The sequence below is a fragment of the Urocitellus parryii genome, chromosome 2 (assembly GCF_045843805.1).
Source record: "Urocitellus parryii isolate mUroPar1 chromosome 2, mUroPar1.hap1, whole genome shotgun sequence".
Classification (NCBI taxonomy): Eukaryota; Metazoa; Chordata; class Mammalia; order Rodentia; family Sciuridae; genus Urocitellus; species Urocitellus parryii.
In genome coordinates this window covers 44,918,348-44,931,978 of record NC_135532.1, presented here as the reverse complement: position 1 = coordinate 44,931,978, position 13,631 = coordinate 44,918,348, and the positions used below count along the sequence as shown (strand labels likewise).

The 13,631-nt window shown below is 36.5% G+C and overlaps 1 protein-coding gene across 2 annotated transcripts in view; it reads left to right on the top strand.

The window, feature by feature from the left end:
- Epsti1 (epithelial stromal interaction 1) overlaps positions 1 to 13,631 on the top strand; it is a 90,475-nt gene that overhangs the window by 7,279 nt on the left and 69,565 nt on the right. For both annotated transcript variants that reach the window (XM_077795203.1, XM_077795202.1), the window contains exons 2-3: positions 10,432 to 10,490; positions 12,365 to 12,448. In XM_077795203.1, coding sequence (XP_077651329.1) covers positions 10,432 to 10,490; positions 12,365 to 12,448 — 143 coding nt within the window. The remainder of the gene's footprint in view (positions 1 to 10,431; positions 10,491 to 12,364; positions 12,449 to 13,631) is intronic.

Here is a 13,631-nt window from a genome sequence, read left to right as displayed (position 1 = left end):
CAAAACAATTCTCACTCTTGGTACATGTGATGTACTCTGACATTTTCTATTGTTGTTCATTAAAAATAAATCTATTGAATTGATTTCATAACCCATTAGTGGGTTACCACCTACAGTTTGAAAAGCATAGTTCTATACATGGCAGAAGAGATTGAGTGGATGGAGAGAAAAGACATTTTAGTTTGATTAAATCAAATTTGCCTTCCTGTTTATGCAGGAGGGTAGAAATTATGGTCCTGTTTAGAATGAATTTTCAACTTTTCTGCTCCCCAGTATGGTATGCATTTGCAGTCTGCCAAGTCTTGGGGAGCAATCATTTTTGTTCAAATACAGTATCATCAAAAATGAATGGACATTTTTCAAAAAGTCTTTGACAGCTGAAACAGTGAAACAATAAATCAACAGGATGATGAAAGCTTGAAAATACATAATACCTATAATGATCAGTAGAAGCAGGGAAGAAATGAGGGAAAAAATGAGACTTAGTTCAATTACACAGTAAGGTTACTTACTTCAAAGTCAGCAGAGTGCTGTAAGGTTATACATATTGTTAAGGTTAATTGCATCTACTCAGAACGTATTTGAATCTGAAACAAAAGCTTAAGAGAAAAGAAAAATAATCAAAGGGAGAAGACTGCCTTTGAAGAGTCTGTTTTACATTAGAGCATCAGCTGATGATGTTTTCTTTGTTCTGTAATGTTTGTAATCTCCCCACACATCCACACACCAAATATGAAGACTTAAAAGGCAATCCATTAAAGTCCTATAGAAAAACTGAAGACATTTACCATCATTAAAATTCAAGGGCTAGTACTGTCCAGTGTTTGTTTTAATAAGGTATTAGTGAGAGCAGAAACATCATGCTACCTAATCTTGTAAGAATATCTGAGCCCCTTTCTTAAGAAATACTTACTTCAAAAATCTTTGAACTACTTTTTCCTGATTATAACAGAACATATTTGAATGTAAAATACCTGCTTGTTAAAAATCTCAAACATGACCAAAATAATATAGAACGTGAAAGTTCCCTGTAATTCTGACTAGAAATAAACATTTTAAAGGCTATTTACACTTGAAGTGTTTAAATCCTTTTTAGTATAAAGAGATCTTTATTTTTAGGTGTAGGTTGCTTTCTTTGACTCCTTAAGCCAAGTAGAAAATCTTAGACCCCTTATGTCCTTTGGTTTCTACAGCCAAGAGAAAGTGATATGCAGAAGACATTCTTTCTAATCTTTATTTTAAAATGTTATTGCTATCTACCACATAGGCAGATAACTGTTTTTCACATTGCTTTATTTCTTAGTTGTACAAGGAAACAACCCTTGTCCTTACAGTGGAATCTTGGATAATGTCTCCTATGTCATCCTTCTAAAAATGTTTAAACTAATCATGAGGAAAAAGAATTTCTTTAAATCCAGATTGTGAGGCATTCTAGAAGATGATTTAGCAGGACCCTTCCAAAATGTCAGTCATGAAAGGAAGAAAAAAAATCAAAGAAATTGTCTTAGATCATGAGTGTACAGACATGCATAACCCACAATGGGATCCATTATGAGGTGGGCATAGTGAGGAATATTGAAATTGAAAGGATTTGGAAATTTGAACATAAGAAGGTAATGCTGTATTAATATTAAGTTCTTTGGGTATGATAATGTTATTATGGATAAGTAGGAGAATGTCTTTGCTCCTTGGAAATACAGGCCAAAGTATTTGGGAACAATATGTTATGATCCTAAACTTACTTTCATATAGTTCAGAAAAAAAATTAGGTGAGAAAAAAATGTGTAAGACATTAACAATTGGTAAATACAAGTCAATACTAGTTAATGGCTATTCAGTTTACTAATATTTAAATTTTGCTTGTTAGGCTTAAAATTTAAGATTACAAAGTTGGAGAAAAAAATAGTTCTGGGTAATATCCTGAAGCTCATTGTGCCTCTGCCCGCTTTTTTCATTTTCTCTTTTGGAAACTGGAAAACTTAAAACAAGTTTTGTCATGGAGCTGAATGCTTCCTTCACTGTAGGTATAAAGTCTGGACTCAGAATTATGCTACCATTTGAAAAGGAAGGATAGCTCTTTAAAAGAGATATTTATCAATATCATTTTGTTTCATGGACTAGGTCTTATTACTCCTGTGACATAGGGCAAGACTTAGGAATCAGGATACTGAATTTAGAGAAGAGCAGGATTTTGATGATAGAGGGAAGAGTCAGAACCATGGATATATGTAAAAAAAAAAAAATGGGGCTGGGATTGTGGCTCAGTGGTAGAGCACTCGCTTAGCACAGGCGGGACCCGTGTTTGGTTCTCAGCATCACATAAAAATAAAGGTATTGTGTTGTGTCCATCTACAAAAAAAAAAAAAAAGAAAAAGAAAAAGATTCTCTCTCTCTCTCTCTCTCTCTCTCTCTCTCTCTCTCTCTCCCCCCCTTCCCCCTCTCTCTGCCCCCCTTCTGTCTCTAAAATAGGAAAAACTAAAAAACATATATACACATATATAGATGCACATGTACACATATACATGTATACATTTATATATATGTAAAGATGAAGTAAAGTGATTAAATCAAGCATGAAAAGATGTACTAATGATTCTATTATATACAGTAAAATAGGTGTCATCATTACAATATAAAGTAGATGTTCTCTGTAGTCATCTTAGACAGGCTTTATGTCCTCCTTATAAAATAAATCTGAAGTTAGATAGTACAGGGGTGATATAGTACAAATAATAGGCAATCATAACAGAACATTTGTTATTTTACAGTATTGTTCTAAGCACTTTATATGCATACCTTGTTAAGTAGATAGTTGTTATCCCCATCTTACAGTTGAAAAATAGAAAAATTAATTTGTTCAAAACTATGTAGTTAGGAAGTAGGAGAATTAGGGTTTGAAGCCAGGCAGTGTGGCATAGATTAGCATTAATAGGTGATTTTACAGAGGGCCAGACTTCTTCTTTCTCTGCTGATATCCCTATGTATAACTTCCCATATTCAAGATGCCACATTGACCAAGATAGCTGTTTGAGAACTTAGTTACCACTTTAGCCTTCCAAGAAGGGGGAAAACAACAAAAAAGCTTTTCTTATCTATCTTCATTTAAAGGGACTTTTTAATAAATCCCTTTTAATGGCTTCCACTTACATCTTAGTGTCCTAAACTTAACCACATTTTTACACCTAGCTATAAAGATTGAAGACTGTTACAGTCTTTTAATTGGGCACATCATCAGCCTGAGTAATACAGGAGTGCTGTTAGTAGGAGGAAGTGAGAAGGAATTTTGGAAAGGATTAGCATCTCTTCTAGTTTAAGAATTGAGGAGAGTCAGGCATAAGTGAAATAAATAATGTGATCAAGCTATCTTTTGGACTTTGGAAATGCAAATGGGATATCTAAGGAAGAAAAATTTAAATGCAGTTCATACTCCCTGAATAGCTTCGGAGAACTATAAGAATTTTCTTATGGATAATGGTCTGTGCAAAGCTTTTTGCTTTGTACATCCTGCAGGAGTATTAATAATAGTGAATATTTGAAACAACTGAAATGGGTTATATTATAGTACATACATATTGTGAAACACCATATTGCCATTTAGTATTAAGCGTGTTATATGTATAATTAGAGAAACCACTTACAAATGGAAGCAAGATATGCAATTTACTTAAAATATGATTGCAAACTAATATACTATGTAGAAACATCGATTGGTTGGAAATTTGCCCAAATAAAACCATAATTTATGAGGTGAGATTATGAGTGACTTAAATGTTCAAAAAAATGTTTTTGCATTTTCTTCTATATTTCTTTCAAAATTTGAAATGAAAAATTCATTTTTAAATGCACAGTTTGATATCTATATCTATATATGTGTGTATATAATTTATTTATATATTTTAATTATAAAAGAATATATATATATATATATATATATATATATATATCACTCTTGCATTTCTGGTTTTCTCTTAAGTCATAGATAACTTGAGGAGCAATAGATTAAGACATGGACAGAATCAGTTTACAGTGGCACACACCTGTAATCCCAACTACTCAGGAGCCTGAGGCAGGAGGATAGCAAGTTCAAGGCAAAAATAAAAAATAAAAAGGACAGGGGATGTAGCTCAGTGGTAGACAGTTCATAGTTTCATTCCCTAGTACCCTTCCTCAAAATTTGTTATTAATTATAAAAGAGGATACAATAGCCCTATTGATGGATGGTTTTTATGCAAATACCAATTTTCTTATCATTAAGCTATGCTTCCCCCCACCCTCCAGTACTAGGTCTTGGTAGGCAAGCATTCTACCATCTCCTCTAAGCTATTCCAAAAGGAATGTTAATCCTTACTATTCTCCTCTTTGAAAAGGCAGTCCTTCTTGGGCTTCTTACATTCTTTTGCTGAATATGTCAGTCCTACCACTCTTTAACCTTAGTTATCCCTTAGGGTTGTTTACCTAGCTGGCAACCTTGAGAGATGAGGTTTACTCTCCCTAAGACAAAACACCAGGCTTGCTTATTACTTGCTATAAAATTGGTGGTTCCCCAAACTTAATGTTTCTCAGTACTGAGATTTATTAGTACAAATAGCATGTATGTAGCATTCATTATGTTGCCCCCATAAGACCTTGGGCCACAGAAAACGGATGTAAATAAACTGATGGTCTTATTGCTTGTTGTGCCGTGAGTGATCAAGTCTTCATCTCTGACCTAGGAGTCTCTTGTCTTCTGCCAGCATCCATGAAACAGTAATGGGTTAATTTATTCACTTGAAAGTCAAATCAAATCAAATCCTAGACCTGACACCTTTGTGTTCTGAAAATATGATTTCCTTATAGACACTTTTATTGAGGAAGCTATTTTAGATATATTGCAAGTATAGCTACCAACTGATCCCCATCTCTACTACTATCCTTGGTTTGGGACCTCTTAAAAATGGTGGTTGTCTGCAGTATTGTATTTCATATACTTTTTTTTTTTTGGTACTGAGGATTCAACTCAGGGGCACTCAACCACTGAGCCACATCCCCAGCCCCATTTTCTATTGTATTTAGATACAGGCTCTCACTGAGTTGCTTAGTACCTTGCTTTTGCTGGGGCTGGTTTTGAACTAGTGATTCTCCTGTCTCAGCCTCCTGAGCAGCTGGGATCATAGGGATCATATATATATATATATTTTTTTTTTTTGGTATGTTTAGTGCAAATCCTTCTTGTTAACTTTTTTTCATCTATATTTATTTGGATATGTTTTTAAGTGAAGAAATACAATAACACAGGTCCACATTGTACAGTTACGCAGATTGATAACTGCACAGACTTGCCCAGCTAAGGTGAAAATTGATAACTGAAATATATACTAAGCTATGTGCCCCACTATGGGGTTACTTCCACTTGAAAGAAGGACACAAATTTCTGATTCACATAAATTTTTGGTATCGTACTAAGATGGGGAATGCCTGGATTGTGTGTATGCATATGTCCCTCTTTCTTTATTTCCATAAAGGCATCCTATAAAATGAAAGCCTTGATAATCTCTTGCTTGCTTATTTATCCTTACCTTCTGAGTGTCTATTTTGATCTTCTAACAGAGGCTGTTAGTTATACTGATGAAAAACTAAGCAACTTCACATCACCTTCTTGGGTATGCAGATCATGTTTTTAGGCTCTGTAGTTTCCAAAGAGGATTCATGAGCCCTCTTAACCTGCAAGATGTGGAATCTTGGATCGGGGTGGTGTAACAGGCTTGGGATCAAGGATGATTTGCCCAGCCTGATCTTAATTTGATTTGTTTTGGGGTATGGGTGGGTATATTTAGTCTGTTCAAAAAAGAACTTTAGGAAAACCTAATGCCTTAAAATTTTTGGCTCATGTTGGTTAAAAACTGTAAATTTCAGATTCCTGCATTGAAAATCATGTTACAAAAATCAATATGGAATCCCATATGTAGAAAAATATCCAATGCCTGATATCTCAAATTTTTTCTCAATTTATACATACCTAAGGATAAGATATTAATGAACTATGAAAAAAATCAAGCCAATTTTTTTGTAGGATAGTAGACTTTATATGTCTACTATTCTTCTTGAAATTATCTGCAACTTAGTTATCTACCTCTTTCTAAATTTTTACTTTTGGCTACATTACTTTTTCAGTCAAACTACTGTTGTTCCTAATTAGAAATTTAAATTACATCTGGTGCAGTTTGTACACACCAGGGGATATATTTATGTAATACTCTTAGTCAGCCAAGATACTTTTCATAAATTCAATGTAACTTCTTTTTCATAGAGCGCTTATTGATGAGATGTTATTAAAAAAATTGTGCAAGAATGTACACGTGAGATGCAGTTGTGTAACCAAGAGAGATCTCACAAGGAAAATGTCTTTCCTCCTATTTTTTTCCTCTATGGCACAGAAAGATATTTTTCTTTGTCTTGGGCTAGTCTTTCAGATGTTCCCCCTTTAGTCTGTCTCACAGATGTGTGCTGTCGGGAAGTGAAAGCAATCTCACCAATTGAGACATTTCATTAAATTTCAATGAGATAATTGAGGGAACTCATTTTCAAAAATATATATTTGTTTCAGTGGCTTAAATGTTGCTTAATCAGGAAATGAGCAGAATGCTAAATCTAGGTAGCTTAGTCTTGTACAGATCGACAGCTCAGGAGTCAGCCTGTTGAAAAGAAATGCCACTGAGGTTGAAAACAGCAAAGGCCTTTGCTGCGGGTGGAAACTAATTGGTTGAAAACATTAATAAATCATACTTGATATTAATGTCCAGAAAAAAGCTATGAGAAGGGATGAATATTTTTATCTACCAAGCATTACACTCTTCCACATGATATTAAAAAGTAAAAAGCATATCCTTAGTCTAAAGCTCCTTTTTCTTATTGCAAGAATGAGGAATAAAAGCTAAATTACTTGGCATGGCTTTCTTGTGTATACTTTAAATGTTTTAGATTTGGCATGTTCAGTCAATAAAATATTGCTGCAAGTGTTACCCAGAAATTCTCTTAACATAAAATGTGCATTACTAGGAGCACTGTTGGGGTTATGCTGAGATTGCTTTTGATTAAAAACTCTTAAATCCAGGGCTAGGAAATTTTTTCCCTCTTTTTTCCTGTACCTGTACTGTGTATGGCTGCCTGTGTCCTACACACAAGGGACAGAGATTGTATGCTATAGCCTAAGACTAAAGATATTAATGTGTCATAGGTAGTATACTTAAGTAGATTTGATATTACAGAATAGAGTCTTGGATAAACAGATTGATATTTGTTTCCAAATCTTTTCCAAAATTTCCATGGAAAATTCATTCTTAGCAAACTCCTGGCAAGGAAACCTTGTGCCATTTCAGAGCCTGTCCTTGAAGGCTCAACTTTCTATTTTCCAACCATTCTTTTTCCCTAAAGAATTTTTACTCCTCTGTGGTCTCTGTGAATCTCCTTTGTCTTGATTTTTGACTACCTATATTATCCCACTTTAATACTTATTTGGATATCTTTGTGGAGTGCCCTATGGTTTCTTGAATTGTTCCTAACTGAAGTACTAGTTCTGTTAAAGTGGCCTGAATAAGGGTTTTGGTATCTCCCCATAAGTCCCTAACATATTAAGTCCATAATTTGTGCTCAGTTAAGTGTTTGCATCATTCCAAAGTCTATCAAGTGGCTGAAGTTCAAGGAAACTCATATTTTAGGCTTTCTGTATTGAATTGAAAAGTTAGATGCAGATAGTTAACTGATCTATGTCAAAAGTTCTGGGTTTGAGTCTCAGCCCTATTGCTTAATTAACCTTGTGATCTTTAGTACCTGATTTAACCTCTCTGTCTTTATCAAAGGTTTATTAATCCCCAAATTCTCTTTTAGCTAAAATATCCTAAGACAGTGTCTTAGTCCTTTTGTGCTGCTGTAACAGAATATCTGATGATTGGTAATGTGTTTTAAAAAGAGTTTTTTTTTTTTTTTTTTTTTTAAGCTCACAAATCTGGTGGCTAGAAAGTCAAGACAGCTTGACACTTAACATCTTGTAAGGGCCCCTTGGCTGTATCATAAAATGGCAGAGAAGCAGAAGGGGAAGAGGGCATGTGTAAGACCAAGCACATGGATGACTTTGCTTTATAACAATACTTTCAACTAATCCAGTCTTATGAGATCTAACACACTCCTGTGAGATGGACATTAATCCCTTCTGAGGATGGTGCTACCATGACCCACAATGCCTCTTATAGGTCCCACCTCCTCTCAACACCATTACATTGGGGACCAAGTGTCAACATGAGTCTTGGTGGGCACAAACCTTTGAACCATAGCAGACAGCCTGATTGATCTATAGAGTGACTCTCCAAGTACGGGTACCCAGGTCAAGAATATCAGTATCACCTGGGAACGTGTTAAAAATGAATCTTGTTGAAAGTCGCCCCAGAGTTACTGAATTAGAAACTCTGCCCTTTAACAAGCCTGCCAACAAGCCCTCGGGGTAATTCTGATGCATGATAAAGGTTAAGGACTGCTGATCTGCAGTGTAGGCAAATCCCTGGTATAGTGAGAAGCTCTACACCACCGTCTTAGCAGACATTGAAGATTGTGCAGTAATTTCATGGTTGGCATTTAAATCCACTCTCTCGTGTTTCAGCTTTAAGACTCCATGGAATGGCTCAATATTGCCCCATATTCAGGTTTCCAGGTACTACACACAGAATTGCAGTTCCCAAGCTCCTATAAAGCACTGCCATTTGAGGAGTGAAAAATCTTTCTTAGGGTGAACAAAGACTATGTAACGGATAAGGGATTAATTTCCAGTGGCAGTATCCTAATTTTGTATTCATAACGTTGTATGCATGCTAGGCTACACATGCAAAGTCTGCTGATATACATTAGGTAATTGGGCATCCAGCAGCCCCATTTGCATGCAAAGGTGGTTGCACACCTCACATTTACAAGTTTAAAATTAAAGCCCAGTTTGGAGCTGGCTGAAGGTTCACAGCTAGGAAAATAATGAGATAAGGAAGAAATGGCTTCTGTTAATCAGCACTTTTGGCCTCTACTGTTCAGTCTGTGCTAATTTGCCCTTTGAAATTGTATATTCCAGGTTGAAGAGAGAGAATTCTAAGAGTATCTAGGGTTTAAGGAAAAAAAAAAAAAACTACCGTTATGAGCTGGTTGTGATTATCCATAGTATTCCCTTTAAAACTGTACCCACAATTATACTGCGGTCTGTTGCTGTGCTGTATTTTTGCTTTATGAAGTATTCGTGCTCTTGTGGGACCATGTGCATCAGATCAAGAATGAGCCAACCCAAGCATAGACTCACAGACTGGATTTGAGCCATCATTTTATTTTAATTCAGCTCACAATTTATCACACAGCTACATTGTGCCAGGCACTGTGTCAGATCAGGAACACACATCAATCAACCAGTTTCTTTCTCAAAGCTCACAATATTTTAACAGCTTTCTGGTAACTCATGGTTGAATATATTTGCTTAAGTGAAATCTTCCTTGATCCTTCTGTTTGACATCCTTCTTTGCTTCTCTGAATTTCTGATTATGTTCAACTCATATTGTTGGGAGAATGAGGAACCCAGTGGACCCAGACTTAATAAAGGTCAAAGTGAAAAGCACAAGGCTATGGCCAATTGGCTACTCAGATGGGTCATCCAGAGAAGTTGTCTGCATTGCAAATGGACTGTATTCTCAGTTTATGGGAACAAGAACTCAACTCTGTTTCCTGTTCTTTTAATGTGGGTCACATGGAGGAGAACATCAATCTGGATTTTTCCCCCTTTTTATTTATTTTTTCCTTTTCTTAATTGGTGTATTATTGTATATAAAGGTGGGATTTGTTTCCATGTAGTTGTACATACACACAGTATAACAATGTGATTTGGCCAGTATCATTCTCTAGTATTTCCCTTTTCTCTCCCTTCTTCCCTCCCCCAATTCCTTTCTTTTGATCTATTGTTCTCCCTTTGATTTTTATGAGATCCACCTCCTCTCCAACCTTTTTCTTTTTTTCTCTCTAGCTTCCACATATGGAAGAAAACATACAACCCTTGACCTTTGAGTTTGGCTTATTTTGCTAAAGAACTTTCTTAAGGAGACTGCCAATCTTAAAAGGATTTACCCACAAGCGCCACCTAGAGGAACAATAGAGCCCTACAGTATCAGTACCAAGAACCTTTGGTGAAGCAGTTCTAACAAGACCTTGTCTCTTCATCCACCGTTTTATGTTTCCATATTTGATTCCATATATTTATCTTACTCTGACAACCAGAGTTCAAGACCCTGGAGTACAGACCTGGATCTTAAGAAATTTATCTTCCATAATTCTCATCTGTTGGTGATGATTACTAACTAGTACAGTATGTTAGTGTATTACATAATGATGGCTTAGTAGTTTCTCATGCCATTAACCATTTTTTCCTCTTCATTCTAGCACAGGTGCATATACCATGATTGCACCAAATGAAAGCCGGAGACATCAGATACAGAGGAGTATGTATATTTATTTAACATTCAGAAAGGTTCTTATTTTCTTTACAATTGGTTTGTTTTGGCCTGAAGTATTTATCTTTTCTGATATGTTTAGCTGAACTGGATCTCAAGAAGGATTTTCTTTTTGAATTTTAGCAGTTTTAATTATACCTTTAAAATTATTCTATTTGTGAACACTTCTAAATTTGTTTCTCTTCATTAGTAAAAAAAAAAAAAAAAAAACCTCATGACATGATTGTAAACCTTGGATTTCTGTGGGGCTTAAACAACTACATCTATTACCAATAGACCAGTCTTGTTCCTAAATAGTTGAGTTGGCAGCTAATATTTTTGAAATTAACAAACTAAATACTAAATAGATCATGAAACAATCTTTATTATTCTTGTTTTATCCCATCCTCCTCAATGGAATTTTGCTTTAGCTTCTGTGCTCCATAATTTTGTAGATGTCCAGCCTACCCTTGGCTGTTTTTATTTGTGCAATTTGGTTTTCTTCTCCAGATTCTTCTCCTTGAGGGCAGAGACTACATTACTTATTTTTGTGCTCCTTGTACTAAGCATGTTTATAACATGTTTAACTGACATTTAGTAAATATAAATGGGGCCATTTAAAGGTATCTTTTAGTAGTTGCAAGGGGAGCTCAAGTTTTTTCAGTTCACAATGAAGTTCTGAGACATGCTCAAAGTCAGGCTATGGTGCTAATGTTGAAATGCTATGCTCTCCTTTTTTAGATCATTAGTAGGTAATTTAATTTTGTGAATAATGATAGGCTTAAGGACATGACAAGAAAGCACCTGACCCCACCAGAGAAATAGCCCCCTGTGTGGAACAATAATGGGTCAATACAGAATACCATATGATAATCACAGCTTTGCAGTGACTATGGAAACTGCAGGCAGTTGACCAACAGAACCTCCTAAGTTCCGGCATCTTGCAAGCTTTTTATTTAAATACTAAACAGGAATTTAAATCTCAGTGTCGTCTGGATTTTGAAATGTTTCAGAATTTTTCTTTTTTTCTTCTTTTCTATTGAAAATTTGTATAAATTGACATTTGCAACTAATTGGGTCTAACCTGGAGACCAGGGCATGTACTGGAGCAGTAGAACTGGTATCTCCTGGTGCCCCCTGCTGTCAAAAAGAATGAATATTTGGGTAATGAGCCCTGCTCCCCAGGTAGCTAGCTGGTCCCTAATACCAGCAACCAGAGCAGGGGTTCCCAGCTACAGTTGCAGGATCCTCACTGCCCTGAGTTGCAATGAACTTGGGGAACATTTAAAATAAAGTGAATATGGGCATCAGAATTCTCTGGGAATATGTTTACCTGTGTGTGAACCATTTTTATTGACATGGATTCTAGTTTTATAAACATTTTCTATAAGAAACCTTTAAAATTAATTGGACATTTTAAGAATACTGGAATGGATCTGGGTGTGGTTGCACATGCCTGTAATCCCAGCTACTAGGAAGGCTCAGACAGGAGTATCACAAGTTTGAGACTAGCCTGGGTAATAGAGACTCTCTTAAAATAAGAAGGGCTGGGATTACAGCTCAGTGGTAGAGCACTTGCCTTCTGTGTGCAAAGCTCTATGTTAAATCCCCAGCACTGAAAAAAAAAAAAAAGCCAGAATGGAAGGAAAAACTATGCACTATGCTCCTTTGTTTTGTTTCTCTGTGCAGGTACTTGGAGAGAAAGTGTCCCCAGAGTGAGCCACAAGGGGTTAGGATAGGATATGTTTTTTTTTGGGGGGGGCATCTTGTCCACTCATGCTAGCATGTGATTAATTGTCATCTGATGGTTGCTTCTTATACTTTGAAATGATCAGGTTTCAAATCTTAAAAACTGACGATCTGTTATTTCTCACCTGGCTCAGTTGCTGCGCAAGAACTGTCCAACCTGGAAAAGTGGAAGGAGCAGAATAGAGCTAAACCAGTGTATGTGGTGCCAACACTGCTGGGTAAGCGAGCAAACCAGTTGTCTAAAGTGGGAGGCAGGGCCACCCATGGGTCCTACAAGCACCTATGTATGCCTCTTTCTGCAATAGAGATTGGTGGCTGTGCCGCTTGGGATGGAGTGCGTTTAATGCTGGAACAAATTAAGTATATATGGTTGTTTCTGTCTTTCTGCAAGTAGCAAATGTGTGATGCCCCAGCTCTGTGGGAATAAAGTGATGGCTTAATTGACAAATAATTTAGAGCTCTCTTAGATGCTCAGTTCTGAAGAAAGCTTACCTGGGGCGCTGCATATGCCCTGTCATAGCACTAGTCAGGATAAGAGGAAAAGCTATCACAGCATATTAATCATGGCAGCTAAATGCTAATGTGAAGAAAATAAGGGAGGAGTCAGTTTCAAAGGCAAGATGAAAGAGAGCTGGGAACCCAGTGGTGGGTGAAAAGACAAATGTCACCTGGGCTTTCATTCTATGGATAGAGACCTTTGGGCTGCTGGAGCCACACTGCCAGGGTGATGAATTGTCTGGTCTACCTCTGCTGGTGTTTGGATCATCAGAGGGGATGCCACCTAATGTGAATCATTCACTTCCTTTCTTCCCATTTCTCTACCACCAGCAGCTGAGAACTTAAAGGGCTGGATACAGTTTCCACAGATAGTTAACAAACATGTCTGGAGTCAGGGGCCACTTACTGTTGGATAGTCTGAGAGACATATTTTTGTTTTCTTGGATCTAGGTAAAAACAGGCTAATTTGGAAATCACTGGATGATGTGATCCCACATCCCTCTGTTTTTCATGAAAAGGGTTAAGTTCATGTATCATCTTTATGTTGAATAAGTCATGAGGGATATAATCAGAAAATAGTTCTTTCTAACCTGTCCCCTCCAACCAGATGTGGGAGACTAGCCTAGCCTTTCCCATGTCCTTTGGATGGAGTGAGAAATTGGGTATTTTTGGTCTTCCTTAAAGAGATATTAAGCTATTTCTGGGCATGAGTCTCCTTTCAGTAATTAATGCTTACTCCTTTCTTTTTCTTCTTGTCTTTTTCTGGCACTGGGGATCAAATCCAGGGCTTCATGCCTGTCAGGTGAGTGCTTTATCACTGAGCTTCCAGTCCTGTGCTTGGTCCTAGAGTCCAAACTCTTTTACTAATGGAGGACACCCCGCTATCCCCTGCTCCCACTGTCT